General features: G+C 41.8%; 1 protein-coding gene across 13 annotated transcripts in view; it reads right to left on the reverse strand.

Annotated features, from left to right (window-relative positions):
- Positions 1-2,652: 2,652 nt before the first annotated feature.
- ELMO1 (engulfment and cell motility 1) overlaps positions 2,653-22,222 on the reverse strand; it is a 734,972-nt gene continuing 715,402 nt past the window's right edge. For 12 of the 13 annotated variants that reach the window (XM_045495324.1, XM_045495323.1, XM_045495327.1 and 9 more), the window contains 3 exons: positions 19,976-20,058; positions 9,405-9,482; positions 2,653-4,054 (listed from right to left, as the gene is read on the reverse strand). In XM_045495324.1, the coding sequence (XP_045351280.1) occupies positions 3,854-4,054; positions 9,405-9,482; positions 19,976-20,058 (362 nt within the window). In that variant the 3' untranslated portion in view covers positions 2,653-3,853. The remainder of the gene's footprint in view (positions 4,055-9,404; positions 9,483-19,975; positions 20,059-22,222) is intronic. The other variant, XR_006716458.1, reaches the window with a different exon arrangement.

Below are 22,222 nucleotides of genomic sequence, written 5' to 3' on the forward strand. Positions count from 1 at the left end.
TCAGTTTATGATCTCATCTTCTTATCATTTCCTAAAATTTCCTGTTCCTCCTCTCTTCCTGATTTTAGAGCCAAACAGCTCTGTTATCTGCTTATTCATTCCTGAAGCCCAGGAGTCCTTTGCATTCTTTTCTCTCCATGACTTCAGAGACAGCTATCCTGCCTCTTCAAATACCTTTGCTCTCCTCTTTGCCATCGCCTGTACCGGAGTCTGGGCACAGTGGTTCTGGCTTGAGACTATTTCCATTCACTTTTTGCTAACATCTCTGCTTTCAATTTCTCCTGCTCCTGTCTTTCCCCTACTTGGGTGTTTTGTCATTGCGATATTTCCGAATGGTATATCTGACAACATCCCTCCTCTGACTGCGCTCTCTTGCCCTCAAGTAAAAGTCCCCTGCAAACTATGTCATGATTTTCATGATTTGTGTCTCACTCCTCTGCAGTAGTCTCTCCCATATGCATCCTACATACCAGTCACACCTAGTGACTTATGGCTTTGTGAACGGTCACGGGTTTTCATGCTTCCATGCCCTGTACACTTTGCTCTGCCTGGAGTGTTTGTCTCTTGCATGGGGAACATCTGCTCTCTTTTGAGACCAGACTCAAATATCTATTCTTTTCTTGCTTTACTTAATCCCATTATCAAAAGTGTTGAGCACAAGCTCCTTTCTAGTTCTCTACCTTGTACATATTTATATAGTACTATTTGTCACACTGTGCTGCAATTATTGGTTTTGTATTTGACTAGCTTGATTATACATTTCTGATCTTACAGATTTCATTCTTATTTTTGCAAACTCTAGATTTACATATCTTATTCTTGTTATATTCCTAGTGCTTAGCTCTAAGCACTTTTTTTTACTAGGGTATGGATATTTCATTTCCTTCAAGCTAAAGGTTTATATTAATTGTAAAATATTGCATAACTATAACAAAATGGATGAAAGGAATGTATATCATTGGAATACCTGCTGAGTTCATTGTAAGAGGAGGTGGTAGGACATGCTTTATTTGAGAATTGGAAGATGGCTTAGGATGGATTTGCAAATAGACTCAAGAAACATTAGTCTGGTACTTTTCCTTTGCAATGACTGTTAGGTTTTTCTACCCTTATAAGTAGTTGAGTCTGAGGGGGCCAATTAATTATCCTTCCTGCTTTATGTTCTAAATAAAAAATTAGACAGGAATTAAAATATCAGCAATGACCAGTTTTATTGCAGGTAAAGCTGAACTGGGGAATGCGGTGTAGACCTGATGATAAAATTGGGCTTCCTACTTTACCCCTCCCTGGCTTTGGCCAATTCATCCATCCAGGCTTGGAAACCTGAGGCTGCAGGGGCTGAGCTGGAGGGGAAGGCTTGCTGTGTGGGAAGCGTTGTCAGTCAAGACACACAAGATGAGCTGTCCAAATATTGACAGCAACCCTGCTTCATATTGTTGCAAAATGAAAAAAATGATGTCATACTCTGGATCTCATCCATCCGCAGAGGAAGGAGGTCTAAGGAGAGTTAGGAGAATGCTCTCTTCATAGTCGAGAAAGGGTTAGTTTCTATTTAATGTACCAAAGCACGAGTGCCAAAAAAGACAGGGGCTGGTTCTTCCCAGCAAGGGTTCGACAGATCAGTCTCTTAAACCTGGAGTCAGGACCTCAGATACCTTGATCCAAAGAATTCCCCTTTCAAGGACAGATCTGGTAACTTCAAAGTAAAAATAGTATGACTCTGTCTACTTTCTTTTACCTAGTATTTATCATTTTATCATGATGATGGCTGGATCAATAAGTGTGCCTGACAGGAAGGACAGGTGGGTTAACGTCATTAACGCTTAATGACAAAGGAAGCATCTACTTAACAGTCAGGTGTGAGTGTTCTGATGGGAAGCATAATTGCCTGTGAATTACTATGGATTCTAAAGGACTTTTTTTCCCCTGCAATTTATGGAGGGCTCTGGACCATGTCATCTCAACTCAAGTCAGTCTGTAATTGCACATCTTGATGATGGTAAAGAGCAGTGACCTGAAGGCATCTAACACTTCTGCGGCAAGCCCAGAGTGACTTGTGCTGCAACCATGCTTAATTTGCACGCTTGGACCTTTCTGACATCCCTTCCGGCCCTCGGAGTTTATGATCCAGATACACCTCCAGTGGAAACTGACCTCAGAAAAATCCTTTGCTGGGCTCTGACCCATATCTTATTAACTCATAGTTAGGCTTATTTAGTTTTGACTTAATTTATTTCCAGTCCATGGGTTTGCATTCTTTTTCATAGCTAAATGTGCTCCCTCAAAGTATGATGTGTTGAATTTGGCCAGTTCTATACATTATACAATGGTAAGGAAGAAAAAAATAAAAGAGGAAAAGTCCTGGTCAGGAGGCAACAGTGTAACATAAATAGCCATATTTTCACATAGTGGGTCTGATTTTCTCTATCAGTTGAGATGATCTTCTTAGAAATAACATTCCTTATTGATGCTCAGAGTCTACGGTGACATAGCAGTGGTTAAGTCCCCTCAGCCAGTGGGGGACATGAATCACCTGATTCTGAGGGCTGGGGTGGGGCCAAAGATGCCACATTTCTGACAAGCTCACGAGTGAAGCTTATGACCGAGTAGCAAGCACCTAAGTTAACCAAATCAAAACACAGGCTCCCCAACTCATCACAATTAATTTTATTCCACAGCATGTGTAAGGGAATGTTATTCTCAGGAAGATGTTTAGGATTAAAATAATAATTAAAAAAAAACTTGAAAGTACACACATTTATGTATCTCTTCTTTTCATTAAATATATATCTGTTTGGCAAAAAAATGTTAGACTCTTTTGTACAAAAACAAAGCAAAAAAAAAAAAAAAAAAAAAAAAAAAAACAACAACCCCAAACCCTTGCAAATTGTCAATACTTGTAATAATTACAGTGATGTAAACTTGGATGTCTGACAGCTTGACCATCCCGTGGAGCCTGTTTGCAGCAGAACCCCCAGCACAAGGTAACACCAAACCTTTAGACAGGGGCCGCCTGCCACAGAGGCATTAGGTTTAGTATATTAGAGATGGGGACGACAACTGATTTCACCATTTGTGCTTTCAGCGAAGGGGCCGGAAGGGTGTGAGGCATGAAGAAGGCAGGTGTGGGCTGGGGCAGAGAGAGGACACCCATGACTAGCTGGCGAGGAAGGAAGGTAGGTCACAGTCACAGTGCAGATGTGAAGTGGGCATGGGACCTGGGACTGTGTCCGGGAGACCCGGTGCTGGCGAAAGCTAGGACGAGGCTGCTGCTGCTGCTCTTGGGACCAGAGAGGAACAGCACGAGGCAAAGGCCTGGACGGAGGAGGGAAGGGATTTGGAAGCTGATTTCAATTCACACGGAACTGGTGGTGTGAGCGGACTCTAGAGAGAAAGGGAACGAGGAGGTGGTGTTTGGTCTTCTCGAGAAGCTAGGCTGTTTCTTCCAGACGCAAGCACTGGGGCACTCCCTTCCGTCTGGCGGGCAGGTTTGGGGGCAGTCTGGAGCTGCCGGCTTGCACATTCCGGGGAGGGAGGATGTGCCTGATGGGGGATAGGACGGAAGGGCCCTTTGGATCTCTTATTGGCGGTGGGTTTTGCTCTGCTCCCACCAGTAGACTGTAGCATGGGAAGTGACCTAAAGCAATGGAGTCTAGAAACAGAATCAGGGCAGTGAGCAGGATGCCAGGTAGGGGCAGAAGAACGCTGGGGCTAGAGGCGAGGCCAAAGAAAGTGTTGACCCACGGCTTCTCTTGACCGCGAGAGGGTTCCAAGGCGTGGGTGTGTTTTCATTCTTCTCTCCCATTAGCTAGATTTTCCAGTTTTGGAGGGGGTGCTTCTGGGCCCGGCCACTTCAGTTACAGTCATAGACGAAGTCATAGTTGCTGGGCTCCTTGGGGATGGGTGGAGGTGCGTCGGGGATCTGAATGTTTTCCAGGTCAAGGAGGCGGAGCTTGATTTCCATGCTGAGCAGGGTGTCCAAGTCATTCCGGGTCAGCTCACTCATCATGTCTTTCCCCAGCAGCGCATTCAGCCCATCTGTCCAGATACAGTACTGGTGGAAAAGGAGGCGACAAGTGTAACTACTGATGACAATCACAAGTGTGGTAACAATGGTTAACACTGATTATTCAACATGTGCTAGGCTCTGGAGAAGGTGCTTTGCCTAGATCATCATTTCATAGAGTTGACACTTCTGTTATCATCTCTGTTTTGCAGTCAAGGGAACCAAGGCCCTGAGAGGTTGAGTAACTTGGTAGCAGGTAGTGGGATTCGAACCCAGGCAATCTGACTCTAGTGTCTGCATGCTTCCATGCAAATAATGCCTTCTTACATAATAGCAGGAGGATTTTGGATCTGCATGACTTTGCAACATGACGTCTCTAACATCCCACCAGTGAGTCTGATTTTAAGCTTTTGGTACAATATATTCCAACACTACTGTGCTCGGCATTACATTGAGCTTGCTTCTTTCCTGACTACAAGCATGGTTCCTAGTCTAGAGGCTAATCTCTGCCTCTCCTACGTGATTCCTAACACTCACTATGACAGTCCACACCTGCCCTGGAGCCAAAGGTAGTCCCACCTTTGCATTTCTCAGCAAAAGCGCTGCCCAATGTCTGGTGGACAAAATGGCTAAAATTATTGGGTGATTTTCATGGGAGGTGGGTTGGCTGTCTGTCTCTTCTGCCTGAGTCTTCAGTTTCCAGAGCTTTTCTCCTCCATATCTCTGAAGCCTGGTTCCTGGGGACGTGGCTTTTCTGGGAAGGCCCTCCAGAGCACCGAACTAAGAATTTTATTCTTCCTTTCTCATTAAAAGGAACCATGCTCTTTGTTTCTCCAGTTGACTGTGAACTCCTTGAGGGAAGAAACTGTACCTTGTTTATCTGAGGACCTGCTTTGTTCTTGTCAGCTTCCCTCCCAGGGGCTGTAAGTTGGGGACATGGTATTAGAGCCATGATACCTGGTGGAAGGACTAGCTTCTGCTGCCAGAATCTGAGAAAACTGCCTGCATTCTGGATGCTGTGTTCTTCTCACCTTTTAGGATATTCTAGTCCTACGGAGGATCTCTGTGATACCAATTGCTCTGCTCCTACTGTCAGACTAGTCTTCCTTCTAGAACATGCTCTAGATTCCCCTTTGTCCTGCCCTCACTCAGTCAAGTGACAATTCCAGACCCTACTTAGCTTGTCCTTTGCAGTGTGGTTACCTGGGCTGTGGTGAGGAATATAACATATCTCAACATAAAAGGTACTACAAGACTGCAAGGACTTTACAAATCTTAAGTCACAGTGATATGGAAGTCTCACCATGGTGCCCACCGATGGCACCACTTTCTCAGCTGAGGAGAAGCACCATGGCTGTATCATGAGGTTGTATGTCTTAGTAGTGCAGCCCTGAACTGTAGAACTTTGCCTTGGCTATGTGATCTCTGCCAAAGCATTTAACCCATCTAAATATCAGTTGAGCGCTAAGAGATCTCTGGAAGTATTAATGTCCTCAGTAATACCTTAGATAGATTCTGAACTCATCTAAACATCCATTTCCACATAAATAGCTTTGATAAAAATAGATACTAAGGTCCTACCCTGGAGATCATGAACTTGCATATCTTGGGTAAGTAAATTTTATTCAGAAAAACTTCCAGTGAATTCTGATATACCTCCAGATACTGGTACCACTGAACTCCATGCTCTCTAAGGCTCCTTCCAGCTCGAACGCTGTAAATCCCTAAGTGCTGGGATTACTGCTTTTTGTACAGCCATGCCAGTCCTGGCTAGCTTCCTAGTACAGATTAATGTAACCCACAGGAATACTTCTGTGGCGCCTTTCTTTTGAGAAGCAGCAGGCACAGAAAATTTTATTAAAAAGTACATCAACCAATAAATAAAAACTCTGTAGTACAGAATCTGAGTTTGAAGTATGAAGATGAACTTACAATGTATTTTGTCTTTTAAAAAACACCATAGCTCTTAGCTTTGCCCATAAAAAGACCTAAAAATAATGATGAACCAAGTAATAGTAAGCACACCTAATGCCCAGATTCTGGTTGCTAAATACCATTTTCTACCAAAAAGGGACCAAGACTCCAAAGAGAGAAAGCAGAAAACATGCAAGAGGAGCCTGGAATATTTTTTCATAGCAAAATGACTGAAAATTTGTCAAAGACATCTGGGGTCATGTCAATTGGACACAGAAGTCAACCAGAAGGTGCTCCGACTTTCTCTAGATAGGATAATTTGGACATTGATAATGATAATAACTGCAACCTATTAAAACACTGATATGTTTACATCCATTACTTTATAATGATGCTCAAACGCCAAAACACTTCATTGTTCTCATTTGGAAGATGAGGAATTATTTCGAAGACTAATAACGGGAATCAAGTATTTATCCTGCCTATTATATGTAAATTGTATTACCTCAAATATGGGACCAGTTTCCCGCTAATAAATGAGAAGGGAATGATAGAATTGAGATATTAACCTTTTCCAATGTCTAATGGGTCCAAGGATCTAGGCAATAATCATCAATGGCTGCTAACATCTCCGAAAGATAGACAACCAAATACAACACCACTGTTGCTTAAAGTTGTGCCTGAATTAGATTAATCCTCTAACTATCACTGAACAGGAAACACATGAGACAGATAAACATGAGAAGTAACAGCGCAGGTTGCAGTAGGCAGAATAAACTCTCCTTTTAAGGGCAACCATGTCCTAATTCCTGGAGCCTGTGAGGATGTTGGGGTACACAGCAAAGGGGATTAAAATTGCTAATCAGCTGATCTTCAAGTAGAAAGGTTATCTGAGATTGTCCAGGTGGGCCTAATGTAATCACAAGGGTCCTTAAAACATAGAAGAGGGAAACAGAATAGGAGTGAGTGAGAGAGGGAGTTCTGACTACAGAGAAGGAGGAGGTTGGAATGAAGTGCTATGGAGACTCAACCTCCGTGGACAAATGGAGGCCGTGGCTAAGGAATGCTGGTGGCCTCCCAAAGTGGAAAGGGCAAGGAAGCAGATTTTCCCCTAGACCCTCCATAAAGGAATTCAGGCCTGCCAATACTTTGATTTTAGCCCCCAAAGACGTGCATTTTCTGACCTCCAGAATTGTAAGGTAATACATTTATGTTGTTTTAAGCCACTAAATTTGTGGTAATTTTTTGCAACAGTGACCACAGAAAACTAATACACATACTTATAATAAAGCAAAATCTAGACTCTCAGCAAGGTTACCAGACAGATGACTTGTTTTTTTCAATGAATAAATTGCAAAGGAAAAAAAAAAGCAAAAGCAGATGCTCATAAGACAGGGAGATAGAGAGAAAGAGAGGAACCTACAGATTCAAAGAAACTGAAGAAATAAGTTAATCAATTTCTATGCATGGACCTTATTTGGATTCTGATCGGAACAAAGTATAAAAGAAACACACACACACACTCACACACACACATACATACACGAGGCAAATGGAGAAATCTGAAAACCGACTACAGATGGTAGTATCAAAATGTCTAAAAAAGTCAGGTGTAATAGTGGTATTGTAGTTAGGTTTCCAAATGGATGCTATTTTCAGAGATGCACACAGGAATATTTGCAAATAAACACTATAATTGGATTTACTTTGATAGGAATCTGGAGGGGGCAATTGGGTGTGGGTGGAGGTATAGGGGAGACCAGATTGGCCCCGAGTTGATTAACTGCTGACACTTGGTGACAGGCACTGGCAGGAAGCTGAGTTCAGGTCCTGCTCTCCGCCTTCCTGGCTACACAGTGCAGGGGCCAGGGAGAGGGGGTTTCTGGAGCAAGGGTCCTGTGGTTTAAATTCCAGCTCTGTTATGTACTACTTGTTTGACTCTGGACAACTTTCTTAACCTCTTTGTGACTCATTTCCCTCCTTTATCGAATGGGCATAATCACAGTTTGTTTCTTTCAGAGGTATGTGAAGATTAAGTGAGGGGAAGTACAGAGGATGCCTGGCACAGGGCAATCCACACTGGTTGTAAGTACTATCATCTTTACTAATGTTGAGGTATTCGATTTTGGGAGGCCACCCTCCTTATGTGGTAAATGAAGATACCTGTAATAGAATGTTCTGTTTTATTGACCGAGGATGCAAATAAAATGAGGTAATACATATGAAAGAGATTTGAAGACAGCAAAAGTATTCACAAGTGTATGGCATTTTTCTACTCACTATGTCAATAAAATGTGGCAGTTACAAATAAAATTTGGCAGTCCCAGAACATTTATCCTTATCTGGAATTAATGCAAACTGGAGAAAACAGCCTTGCAGAGATTTAAATAACATCCACATTTCTACATTTTAAAGCAGTTTTCTATACTACTATGTATAAGCTGTATATGTCTTAAATATGGTGGCCTGTGAATAACCACAATTTTGTTTAAAAAGAGAAATGGTAGGACACAGTATCTATTTTCAGAAAGATGAAGACAAAGTCATACCCTTTTGCAAACTAAATGTCAAGTAACACAGAATTACATTTAAGCACCATTCTAAATGCAGGATTTGCATCTAATCTTTCCTCTCTCTTTGGGATGTACAATTTTATGCAAAAGCTTTAAACCAGTGAAAAATAGATACTGAATAACTTCTAAATGAGCAGAGTCTCCTAGGGGAGATGGGAAACAAAAGTCAGGTTCCATTAAAATGTTCCCTTCCTTTCTAAAAGCTGTTTATGCAACTGCATGTAAAACAAAAATTTGAATGGTATCATCTAAAAATAAGAGTTTCAAACATAATATTGGGCTCTGGTTTACAAGAGAACAAGTTAAATCAACCATAGCTGCTATTTCACCTTACAAATACATTTTCCTAGATCTATGCTAAATATTTTAAATATAGCTGACAGCGTGCTTCAAGAAGAGAAACAAATTATACATATAACAAGATGTCAAAAAGGAATAAAATCATCTCAAAAATAAAATTCCAACAGCAGAGACAGCCCAAAACTCTTAAAATAACTTAAAGAAACATGGTAGAAAACCTACTTCATCAAATGTTTTAAAGAAGAGAGACACGTTTGTCTTGGGAAGATCCTGACTAAAAATTAAATACTCAGTGAAAACCAGCACTTGACCAGGGCTGATTCTTCTTCAAATCGACAATTATGTCCTTGCTGAGTATGAAGCATTTGTACATTCTTTTTCTTTACCATGAACTACTGGTCAAACTAGTAAGAGGTTGAATTGGTTATAATGGGCAGTTTTTAAAGAAGTCTCCATTCTATTCCAAATCAACAAGATGTTCCTTTGTTCATGATTTTTCTTAGGCAGGCTTTTTTTTTAAAATGAAATTTATTTCCAATATTTCTCTTTTGCTTGCTCTTCTAGAGAAAATGTGACACTCTCTCACAAATTAACCCCACTGAGACCCTTACCTCGTGTTTGTCAGGAGCTATGAAGTTCAGCTGGCAGTTTGAGTCATACAAGATCGAGAAAGCAAGTTCAAGCACCTCCTGCAAGGGATGAGAGAAAGTACCACGTTAAGAATGGGTACATTCGTTCCACAGTTACAAATGGTTGCGGACTGAACGTGGAATAAGCCAGAGGGGCTTGTCAGTGAGGCTGATGGGGGGAAGGAGCATCCTTTTTTTCCAAGGTTCACAACACTTTCCTTCTATTCAGGGGAAGTCTGCATGAACCATCTCGTTTAATTCTCAAGATAATCCTTGCACAAGTGTGATCATTTCTCTTTTATGGCAGGGGCTTGGAGAAGTTAAATGATTGTCCAAAGCCATATAGCCCCAAAGCCATGCCACTCTTCTTTCTTCAGCATCTCCTTTCCAGGTCCAGGGAGGCCTTGAGAAATAGTAAACTCTTCCCTAACCAGCAGATTAAGGGCTGCTCTATCGTTGATTACCCCAAATACACAGATGTCCATGTGGGTCTGAGCTTCCTAAAACATGAAAGCTACATGGGAGCCCATGAGGCTTGTGGGTGAACTCATTATCTTTAGGCCCTTTGTTCCTTAAGCTACTGTAGAGCAAAGGCCACACAAAACTTAAATTTTATCCAAAGAGGCTGCAGAGTATAACGGAGAAGCAAGGGCCCAGTGTCAGAATGCCCGGGTTCCTTCATTGGTGAGTGCCTGTTGAGTTCAGGCTATGAGTCAGACACAAAGGGCCAAGGACTAAACACCACTGCCATTTCATTGTACCTGTATGACCTTGGCCGAGACACTGTCATGTCTAATATGTATGTATGTCTTAAGAATTTAATTCTATGTGCTGTACAGTATTGGGCACAATGATTATTCTACTAGTTTGAGCAGTCAGCAGGATACAATCTTTGCAAGATGACAGTCATGGCACATCTCAACACCCTACCAGCTCCTAATCTGGAGAAGGGCCAAGTGCATCCACATTGGTGCTCTACATTGTTATAACACACAGATATTGCATAATTTCTCAGGAGGGCATATCTTTCCACATCACTCTCTGCCTAACATCTATCAGAGGATTTGCCTTTGGCCACTCATGCACAGCGAGAATGCCCCAGAAAGAAGATGGACCTCATCTGTCTAGATGAGGTCAACATCACCAGATTTCAGAATTTCAAATGGGTTAAGGAGTTCTTGCCAAGTGAATTCTGAAGGCTTAGCATTAGCTGGATGCCTCTCCTGACAAAGTCAACCATCCGGCTATTTGGGCTCTCGTGAGGTTTGTCTGTATCTGACTCATGAAGAAGGAACAGCTCTTGTTCTGAGCCCAGACCTACCAGTATCTCACACTCTTTCGGCCTCCTCACCCTGCCTGAAGTAGGAGCAAGTGAAGGAAAGAATGCCAAGTCAAGAATGGGAGCTTCTGTAAAACTACCCCATCCCCATTTTCCTTTCTTCTCTCTCAGGCCCCCATTCAGGTCTGCCCAGTGAAGGTCAATAATATTAAAATGAAACAAAAAAGAGCTCACCAAACGAAACAAAAATATTTTTTCCACTAAGTTTGGCATCTCCCTTGGGTCTTTTAGTTTGTCATGAGCCCTACTAGTGATATCATAAATTGGTGTTATCTTCTTAAAAAAAACCATTCAGGCAATCCTTTTCAAGAACCGGGGATCTCATTCCTGGGATTATTCCTAAAATTCTCAAAACCAAGCAAAAACTGTATACATTATTACCTGTAAGAGCATAATATGAGAACCAAATAAATGTCCTCCCCACTTTGGGTAAACAAGTAAAGAAACCACAAATGAGCAGAGAAGTATATTCAGCCAGCCATTCAGTATGATAATTATGAAGAACTGATCTGATGTGACAAAAATCAAGAAAAATGAATGTTATTTACATGCTGATCACAATAATGAACAATGTCTACCTGTGAACAGAGACTGGAGGCAAATTATGTGAAATGAAAATCATGTTAAGATGCTGGGATTATTTTTTCTTTCAAAAAAGCTTAAAACTTTTTTTTTCAATAAAATATAAGCTCTGATATCATATATTCATGAAAAAATTGTTCTTAGATTAGGAACATTGATATAAACGATTTTTTACAAATTTTAGTAACATTCAGGAAAACCCTCTGACTCATGCTTGAGCGATTGGATAGAAAGGGAGGATAGACTTTGCTTGTGAACGACCAGTCAGTATATGGCAGCCTGGCAGCCGCCCTAGGTGAGCTTCAGAGGTCACTGGAAAAAGGTGAAATTCACAAACAGATTTCTGGGCGGATGCTGGACAACCGGTCCTCTGCTGAGGGCAGTCACGTGAATCATCCCCTTGCAAATGACAGCCAGTGTGAACACCACCAGGGCCCAGAAGCAGCTGCTTGACTAGGTGCTAAAGTCACTTGAGGCCAGAGTGTCAGTGTGGTTGTCCTTGTGACACCGTCTGTTCTGCAGAGGCACAGAGAAGGAAGAGAAAGGAGGGGGCCTGCAAACTTCAGGCTCTGCCCTCCTAAGGCATAAACCAGTGAGGACGTGAGTGAATGAACGGAGCTGTCATGACCTAGATTCCTGATAAACACAGGCAGGAAATGGGAAATTCGTGACGATGTCAATCCCCACTTTCATTTCACTAAAGCTGCCTAGGAGGGGTGGGAGGAATTAATTCTCTGAACCACATGACTGCATTAAAGGCTGCTATCGCCTGTAATGAGTTTTATTGACGTCTCTGGCTTGTTGTCATTGAGTCGTTGGTGGAGGTCAGCTCTTCAGCACTTCAAGCACAGAGGTTACAGAGCTGGGAGCAATGCCACCTCTTGGACTAACACTCCAGAAGCTGCCACCTGTCCAAACTGTGAGGGAAAGAGGTGCCAGGAGATGGTAGAGTCGTGGTCATGGGTCTGGGGAACATCCCCCTCTTGGGTTTCATCACGCTCCATGGCACTCAGACATCTGATGCTCTGGGGCTTTGCTATTCACAACCTAAGGTCTTTTATGCCCTCTGGATTTAATTCAGTGAAAAACAATGTTCAGGAGCTCCTTATTTTCATCTTCTATTCCATTAATTCACATCTCTCAGCATGTGAAGGAAGTCCTGGGATGGGAGAATTCTGGGGATATGGGAGGCAGGAGAAATTGAAGATTCCCCCCCAACCCATGCCCTGGGACCTCTGACCCCATCCTCAACTCCTGGGCCCTAAGACCAGTGATAAGACATGCTAGGTCAGGGGAGCTCAGAGAAATTCTGGGCATGGATGGCACCTTGTTTTAAGGATTGCCATTTTCCAGGGGTCAAATGATGGACCGACTGAACACAAGAGTAGAGTTTGACACAACATATTTTCAGTATCCAGTGTTGGCTGCCATTCCTTTTATTGTTTTGGGGTGACATGCCTTATTTGGCCATCTTTCCCAGCATTCACTTGAACTGTGTTGGTTCTCCACCATGTATCCAGGTCGTCTTGAGGGCAAAGCATTTTGATTAAAGACATAGGGTATAACTTGGCATGTGTGTGTGCTAAAATTGGCCATAGGCATAGCAGTAGATTTCATAGCTGTAACACACTGCTGCTCATCTATATCTCTATGAGTTTGAGTTTCTATTTTAGAAGGCAAAAATTACTCATTCATGTAGTACATAATAATAGAGGATACTGTCTTCTTCAGGCAGCTGTAACTTTCTGGCCCCAATCTATCTTAGCATTATCAGCCAATAGTTCTCCCACCCATTTTCTTCTCTCTGTCTCTATCAATCCTATACTGTAAATTCAATGTCTCTCAATCAGAGGATATTCTTTCATATATCGGAAAGCCCCTGTGCCTTTTCACATACTCTCTCCTCCTCCTAGAAAGTCTTCCTCTTGCTTCTACCCCTGAACAATTCCTTTTCAAAACTCAGCTCAGATACCATTTCCTCCGGGAGCCTTTGTCAAGTCTCCCAGACTCTCCCTGTATTTAAAGGTTCTGGGGCATAGACAATATTGGATTATAATTGCATGTTGGCACATAAATTTTATATCTACTAGACACCCAAGGCCAGGGGCCAGGTTGTGCTTATCTTTCAATTCCTAGTTCCTGGCACTGGCATGGTACAAGGAAGATACTCAATGTCATATGAGTATGAATGATGAATAAAGTAAATCTCAGTAAAGGGCTTTTGGGTTAATACCAGGGTTTTCAAGCTGATGCTAGAACATTAGCTTCTAGTATAATCTGCTTCTTATTTCAGGTTCATGAATCACATTGGAAAAATAAAAGCTGGATTCTAGGACATGGTGAGAGGGAAGCTTCTGCTATGTCAAGGATAGTCCTACCCATATCAGTGATATCTGGTCAGATCTTCCTTCTGGGGACTATGTTCACTACTTACGCTCAGAGCTCATCTTGACTGGCATCCAATGCTGACTGAGCGAATGACTCTAGGAACAAGTGCCTGTGCCTTCAGGGAAAGGTTTGGTTCCTTTCCCTTTCCTATTCCCAGGACCTTAGACAGTGCCTGACATATCAGATGTTGAATGAGTGAGAAGTCCTGTCAGTTACCAATATATTGCTATTAATGAAGTGTCTCCCTTGTGGACCCTAATTCTCAGTTTGTCTTGCTCAGCGATTAAACTAACCAAAAGACCCATGGCATGAAATGTCAGAACCTACCCTCTAGTTGGAAAAACTGTCTGAAGAGCCAGCAACACACCTTAGTTATTTCCTCTACCATGTACTGACAGATCTCTTGTGGACACATTTTGGTCAGGTCTCCTTTTAAGCTGCAGGTCTCCCCTTTTCTACCAGAAGTCCCAGAGGTAGGGAGCAACAGCCCTGTGGAGTACTAGGAGAAGGGGTGTGGGTGTGTGGGATTGAGGAAGGCAATTCTCAGAACCCACGGTTTCCTCTTTGCCTTTTGATGTTTTGCCTGATGAACTGGGTGTATGAACACTATAGATGTTGCAATACAAACAATTTTCATGTGTATGCAATGAAAGAGCCAGGCTGGCAGACATACTGCCTGTCTCAGCCCTCAAAGTAGCCTGGAAGAGCTGGTGGTGACCAAAACATCTAGACCAGTGAATACCAGGAAATACCCTCTATTGGCTATTTATCTATGTGTTTATAGCATTGGGCCCCATTTACCCATCCATCCATCCATCCATTCAATTTTCCATGAGTTCCATGACAAAAAAACCAAAAACCAAAACCCAAAATAGATTGGAAAACGCCATTTACTCAGTTTGTTTTGTTGATCTCCTCTAAGGGGAGAGGAGTCTGACACAGGAAGGCCACATCACCCACACATATCATATGCTCAAATGAGATCATCATCCCCACACCTGTTTTGATATTGGTAACTTGTGTCTTTTCTCATTTTTTCTTGGTTAGTCAGGCTGGAAGTTTATAAATTTTATTAATCTCTTCTAAAAACCAAGTTTTGCCTTTGTTGATTTTCTCTACTGTTTTCAGTTTCATTGATTTCTACTCTAATATTAATTATTTCTTTTCTTCTGTTTGCTTTAGGCTTATATTGCTTTTCTCCAGTTTCCTAAGGTAGAAAATTTATTGATTTTAAATCTTACTTCTTTTCTAATATATATGCATTTAATGTTATAATTTTCCCTCTAAGCACTGCTTTTGCCCCATCCCACACATTTTGATAAGTTATATTTTATTTCTATTTAGTTTATTTTGTAATTTCCCTTGAGATTTCTTTGAACTATGGGTTATTTAGAAGTGTGTTCTTAAACTTCCAAATATTTGGGGAGATTTTCCAGCTATCTTTCTGTTACTGATTTCTAGCTTAATTCAACTCTGGTCTGAGAACATACTTTGTATGATTGTTATTCTTTTAAATTTGTTAGGATATATTTTATGGCCCAGAATCTGGTCTATCTTGGTGAACTGTCTCTTGTGAGCTAGAGAAGAATGTGTAGTCTGCTGTTGTCAGATGGATTTTCTACTAATGTTAATTAGATCAAGTTGACTGATGGTGCTTTTCTGGTCATCAATATCTTTACTGATTTTCTGTCTGCTTCATCTATCAGTTACTGACAGAGGGGTGTTGAAATCCCCATATAATCATGGATTTGTGAATTTCTCCTTTCAGTTCCTTGTCTTTGGTTTTCTGAAGTTGGCATATTCCATGCCCAAGTGGTTTTTGTTTTTGTTTTTGAGTAGTTATCCTGCTTAGTGTTCTCTAAACTTCCTGGATTTGTGATTTTATGTCTGTCATTAATTTTGGATTCCATTAGCCATTCTTTCAGTATTTCTTTTGCTCCATTCTTTTTCTTCTGGTATTCTAATTACACATATGTTATACCTTTTGCAATTGTCCCTCAGTTCTTTGGGGTTCTAATGTTTTCATTTTTTTCCTCTTTACGTTTCAGGTTAGAAGTTTCTGTTGACTCATCTTTAAGCCACTAATAGTTTCCTTGGTCATGTCAAGTCTATTGATAAACCTATTAGAAGCATTCTTCACTTCTGTTACAGTGTTTTTATTGATAGTCTTTCCTTTTGATTCATTTCTAGAGTTTCCATCTCTTTGCTTAAATTACCCATCAGTTTTTTCAGGTTGTCTACTTTTTCCATTAGAGCCTATGACACTTATAACCTAGTCATTTTAATTTTTTTAATGTTTATTTAATTTTGAGAGAGGGAGACACAGAGCATGTGTGGGGGAGGGGCAGAGAGAGAGAGAGAGAGAGAGACAGACAGAGAGGGAGACACACTCTGAAATAGGCTCCAGGCTCTGAGTTGTCAGCCTGACAGGGAGCTCAAACTCACGAACCATGAGATCATGACCTGAGCTGAAGTTAGACGCTTAACCAACTAAGCCACCCAGGCTCCCCCAACCTAGTTATTTTAAAATTCTGTCTGATAATTCCAGCATCTGTGTTATAATGGAGTCTGGTTCTGATGATGATTGCTTTGTTTCCTCGGGCTGTTTTTTTTTTTTTTTTTTTTTTTTTTTATTGTGGCATTCCTATAATTTTTTGGTTGAGATCTAGACATGTTGTGTCAGGTAATAGGAAGTAAGATACATAGACCTTTAGACTGATGATTTATGTTGATCTGGCAAGGAATTGGGATATGTTTAACATTTGCTATAGCTATAAGTGCCAGAGGCTTCAAATTCCTGTAGTGTCCCTGTTTTTGTCTCCTCTACTGACGTGGGGTTCCCTAAGTACTCCTCCTCAGAGAGAGTTTATGCCTTGAAGATCTTTCAGCCCTGATCCAACATTACTATCTTGGAGTGTTATTAGTGTGGTGGTAGGACATGGGTGAGGGACAGTTTTCTATAATTTCCCACTTAAGTCCTCATCTTTTAGGGGCTCTATATCTTGTGGCTGTCGCCTTCTCAAGTTGCATAGCCTTCCCTTTCCCCTCATACCCCTCCCCTTTTTCTTGGCTGCAGAGTTTCCTATCAATTTCCTTGAGGCTCTGACTGCTGTTGACTGTTTCTCCCCTACCCCCAACTCCACAGTTGAGGCAGAAAGGCTAAAATGGGGTAAAATGGGGGAAACTGTCTTCACCTAGATAGGAAAAAGGGCTTTGTTATGAAGAAGGCTCTGGCATATTTTACGATTACTCTTCCCTTTCCCCTACCAGAGACATGAGGAGTGGTCCTTCTCAGTTCTTCCCTGCAAGAATCTCTAGGGTTCCTGGAGGTAAAGCTCATGAAAGTATGACCCCCAGAAGACTGAAACCCCAAGTTCCTCCCTCTCACACTAGCCCTCACTCAGCCTAAAGCAATTAATCTGAATTGTCACTTAACTGATCCTACAATTTATAGCACTGGTGCATTTTGCTCCCGGTGAGCACATCTGGCTGTGATTCTTTGGATACACCGGACTCTCCAGATTCCGGGGGTGGGGGGTGGTTTGCCCTGCAACCTCAGTTCTCTGGTAGGTCCAAGAAAATTGTGGATTTTCACTTTATTCGATTTCTTCTTACTATAAGGATAGGGGTGAAAATTCCCAAGCACTTTATATGTTGGGGCTGAAACCAATCTCTCCACACATATTTTACAGAATTCTCTCTATCCCTACTCAGAGTCCATGAGTCCTGGCAATCTGTTTTGCCAGCAACTACACCTCTCCTGGTCTTCTCTGGGTTATAAACTCTTGTTGCTGTCAATTTCCCCTCATTGTTTCCTGCTCAGCGGCAAGTGTTATATAACCATGGGACCGAGTGGAGCCAGTGCTCTCCGAGACTGTGTTCTGCATCTCAGTGGGTAAAGGAGGCAGACCGTGAAGGCTGGTATAGTTAGTTTGCTGGTAAAGTTAAGGATGCTCCTCTAAAATCTGATGAGAAGTACAACCCCTGTTTCCCCATATCATGAAGAAGAGAGAAATGCAGTGTAACGGATGACCCACAGACTCTTAGGCATATGCCCTCGTGTCATTACGCTTGTCAGTCAAGTGAATTGCGTGATGGTGTTGTGACAGGCTTGACAAAGAAGGAATTCACATAGAGTTGAGGTGAGTAATACTTATGTAACTTAAAAAACAATGATCTTGCCATCGGCCTTCTTAGTTGTATCTGCTCCCCTTTATCTTCCTATATAGTACTTTCACAGCACTTTTGTTTTTCTTTAACCATAGACAGGGTCATCCTATGCAGACATGGATTCCCCTTTGTCTTACAACATTTGAAATTACAAATCAGAGATTGTTCACTTTAACCCTGATTGAGAAGGAGATGTGTATAAGCTTTACATTCCTCTTAGATACAGACATGGATGATGAAGGAGAAACCTATCGATCTGGGTGGTATTTTTGGTGCCAAGGTGGCTGGAGCACCCAGATCAATCTGAATAATTTTGTTCATGGATGGGTACTATGTATTACAAGATGCTGAGAGGGAGAAACAAATAATTGGCTCCCTGATGGCCCTTCCAAGGGCAAATAATTCCAAACTGAGGGCAAAGGAAATTCTTCCACCTTTTCAGATAATGCCTCCTCCCCACGCCCTCTAGTATGGAACATGGTCTGTTATGATGATCAGTTGGTTGGTAAACTAGGAGGGGAGGGTGAAAAATATTGTGACATGAAGGAGATTTAAGCAGTATTCACCTTTGGGGAAGTTTTCTCCTTTAAGATGGGTTTCAGTTATTTCACAGTACTTTCCATGATGGTGAAGGCTATCAGGCCCTTAAGTTTTCTAAAACATTTTGAATCATCTGGTCTCTGCCTTTCCCAGGCTTCATAGAGACTCCAGAGAAGATACTAAGAAGGTAAGGACAGCAGAAGAAAATTAAAGAGATTGGGGAGGAAGTCAGGGAAGGGAGAACATGAACATAAATGAGAAGTTAGGAGAGGCCCTGAGAATGGATGGGGATGAGTGGAGAAGGCTTGAGAGAGGGCTGGGTGACAACAATAAGGGACAATTCCTGCGGTTGGAAGGGGACAGGAAGTGAGAAAATGGAAGCGGTGGTGGGGATTCGAAGTGATGAGGTTCTTTGAAAAATTAAAAATAGAACTACCCTACAACCCAGCAATTGCACTACTAAGTATTTATTTATTTACTAAAAAAATTTTTTTGATGCTTATTTATTTTTGAGAGAGATAGAGACAGAATGCGAGTGGGTTGGGGCAGAGAGAGAGGGAGGCACAGAATCTGAAGCAGGCTGCAGGCTCTGAGCTTTCAGCATAGAGCCTGATGCAGGGCTTAAACTCACGAGCTGTGAGATCACAACCTGAGCTGAAGTCGGATGCTCAACCGACTGAGCCACCCAGGCACCCTAGTCAGTAATTATTTAAAGGATACATGAGTGCTGATTCGAAGGGGCATATGCACCCCAACATTTATAGCAGCACTATCAACAATAGCCAAATTATGGAAAGAGCCCAAATGTCCATCAACTAATGAATAGATAAAGAAAATGTGGTACACACACACACACACACACACACACACACACACACACACACACAGGAATATTACTTGGCGATGAAAAAGAATAAAACCTTGCCATTTGTTAACAACATGGATGTGTATTATGCTAACTAGAGTGTAGCATACTAAGTGAAGTCAGTCAGAGAAAGACAAATATCAAATGATTTTACTCATATGTGAAATTTAAGAAACAAAACAGATGAACATAGGGAAAGGGCAGAAAAAATAATATAAAAACAGAGAGGAAGGCAAACCATAAGACTCTTAAATACAGAGCACAAACTGAGGGTGGCTGGAGGGGTGTTGGGTGGGGGGATGAACCAAATGGGTGATGGGCAATAAGGAGGGTACTTGTTGGGATGAGCACTGGGTGTTATACATAAGCGATGAATCACTAAATTCTATTCCTGAAATCATTATTACACCATATGTGAACTAAGTTGGATTCAAATAAAAAAAAAAAGAACATGAAGAAAAAAAGAAAGTGATCAGTGAAATCATAAGGCTGAGAGATGTAAAAGCATTAGGAAAGGACGAAGGAGGGCGGAATAAGTGATGTGCAATAGCACACGCACGCGCACACACACACGCACACACGCATTGCTACTAAAGCAGGGCTGGGCCCACCACAGTTGCTGACTGCACGGTGTGGATAGAACTATTTGCAATAATTTCGGAATCATACCTTGTTTTGTTTAAGGGCACCTTTCTCTTTCATATGAGGGCAGTCCTTCCCCGTCACCACCGCTTTGATATCTGCCACCGGCACTGCAATTCATAAGAGAAAATGAAAGTAACTACACCATGTGAAAGCTGAGATGTCAATAAAGAGTCAGGAGTGAGCACTGAGTCGGCGGGCACAGTTGTCATTCTGAGAAACGACCGCAGAAAGAGGAAATAAAAAAAGAGGCAAAAAGAGAAAGAGGAGTCAGGCAGGGTCCCAGGGACAGAAAGGAAAATAGTCTGCTAAAAAGCATCCCTGGGGAGAAAAGTCTATGTTCACGACCAGAATTTGTGAAACAAATGCCCATTTGTGAAACAAATACCTAAGAAAAGCTATCATAGTCATGTAAAAGTGATAGTACTAGAATCAGTAGTAATAATAATGATAATAATACCAGTGGTGCTAATCCTGATATTAGGCAAGACCCCTTTTGCTAGGAACAATGCCAAGTGCTTTGCTTCTGAGAAGCTATTAGCTTCTGAGTTTTGGATAATGAGGAGAAGCAACCTTACCACAAAAAATTGATCTGAATCTGAAGAATCACTCTCCAAATCCTCACTCTCTACCACCTTGTTAATTCTCACAACTCTGGGAGACAGATTTTTTTCATCTCTGTTTTACAGACAACGAACGTAAACTCAATTAAATAAAGGGAACATTCCTTTCTGATAGGGAGATGGTAGCCGGTATTTATCTTGGAGAATAATGCAGTTAGATAAAATGATGTTATCTCATGTCTTACTCAGGACTTGGAGGAAGATAAAAGACGGGTTTGTGCATTTCAAACTTTTGTCAAGATCACCTGAGAGAGGGAAGGCAGTAGGATGGTTTGGAACCATAGCTTAAAAAAATGTGAAGTCACCTGTCCCTCTCCAATCCCTAATCTTGTAGTCCCACAAGGGACTGTGAATCTAGAGGCCCACTTAGGATCTGCAGAAACTTCAAGTAACCAATGCCTTAGACTCCCTTAATGGAGAAGATGATGAGAGATTTCATAATTAAAATTCCCCTGCTTTTATTGGGGAATTGGGTTGTGGGGGAGAGATTTAGACGATGACAAAATTATGAAATATATAGAATACCAAAATGATACAACAGGAAGGCCTTTTAAAAAGCTAACATTTTTCAGGTACCCTAAAATTCCTAAGACTTTGTTCCAATCTGTCGATATCCCCGAGAACTTTCTTTAGCCCCAGAGAAAAGTGGGGTTTTGATCAACTCTTCCAGGAATCTCTGCATATACTCCCTGCTATCTGTCCCACCATGTCTGCTCCTTTATCCCGCAGTCCTGATTCTAGATCCCTTCAGCAGAAATTACTTGTGCTGAGTGGTATCCGGCTTTCCTCCCTTTCTGGACATATATACGGAAGATTACGCTTCCCAGCAACCTTTGCAGTTAGGTGGGGCCACATGATTATGTCTGGCCAGTGAAATGTGAGAGGAAACGGCATGCCACTCTCTTCTAGACAGAGGCAGTAAAAAGTCACTGTCCACCAGAATCTCTTCAGAAACTGAACAAGCCATATATTCCATCCAGATGGCACAGCTGTGGGAGGGCAGAGCAGTCACTGGCCTGTGTCCCTGAGTGACTATGTGGGGCAGCACTTTCACACGCCATGTCAGTCACGTAACATGAATGAGAATATACTCTTAGCGTCATAAGCCACTGTGATCTGGAGGGTCACTTGTTCCCGCAGCATAAGTCAGCAATGCAGCCTATCTTCACTGGCAGAATCCTTTACCTGGGATGTCTTTCCTGTCTCTGTTTGGCCCCTTTGAATTGGCATCTTCCTAAAGACAGTCTCTATAATTCCCGGACCTACTTTTGACCACAACCACTGACTTCAGTTCTTCTGAGATCCATTTTTTATAACCAGTGATCAGTCCTGTTCCCCTCAGTGGTCAATTGGGTTGCCTAATCACTACCCCAGGAGTGGACATTTGGGCCCTCTGGGAAGTTGGGTCGACTCTGTGTTTACTTTTCAGTTGAAAACCCGCCACTGAAGTGAATTTGTGAAAGAGTTAACATCCTAAGTCAAAAGCCTTCTCAAGCTTCAGATGGAGTTTGAGTCACAGTTACTGTGCAGAGAGTCTTTTGTTGTATCATATATAACATGGTCAACGAACTAGAAAGAGTTTCTACAATCTATAAATACTAAGTTACCCTTTGGCTTTGAAAAGCCATCATATGGAACGGGACAAGAGTAA

Source organism: Leopardus geoffroyi, chromosome A2, assembly GCF_018350155.1.
Source record: "Leopardus geoffroyi isolate Oge1 chromosome A2, O.geoffroyi_Oge1_pat1.0, whole genome shotgun sequence".
NCBI lineage: Eukaryota > Metazoa > Chordata > Mammalia > Carnivora > Felidae > Leopardus > Leopardus geoffroyi.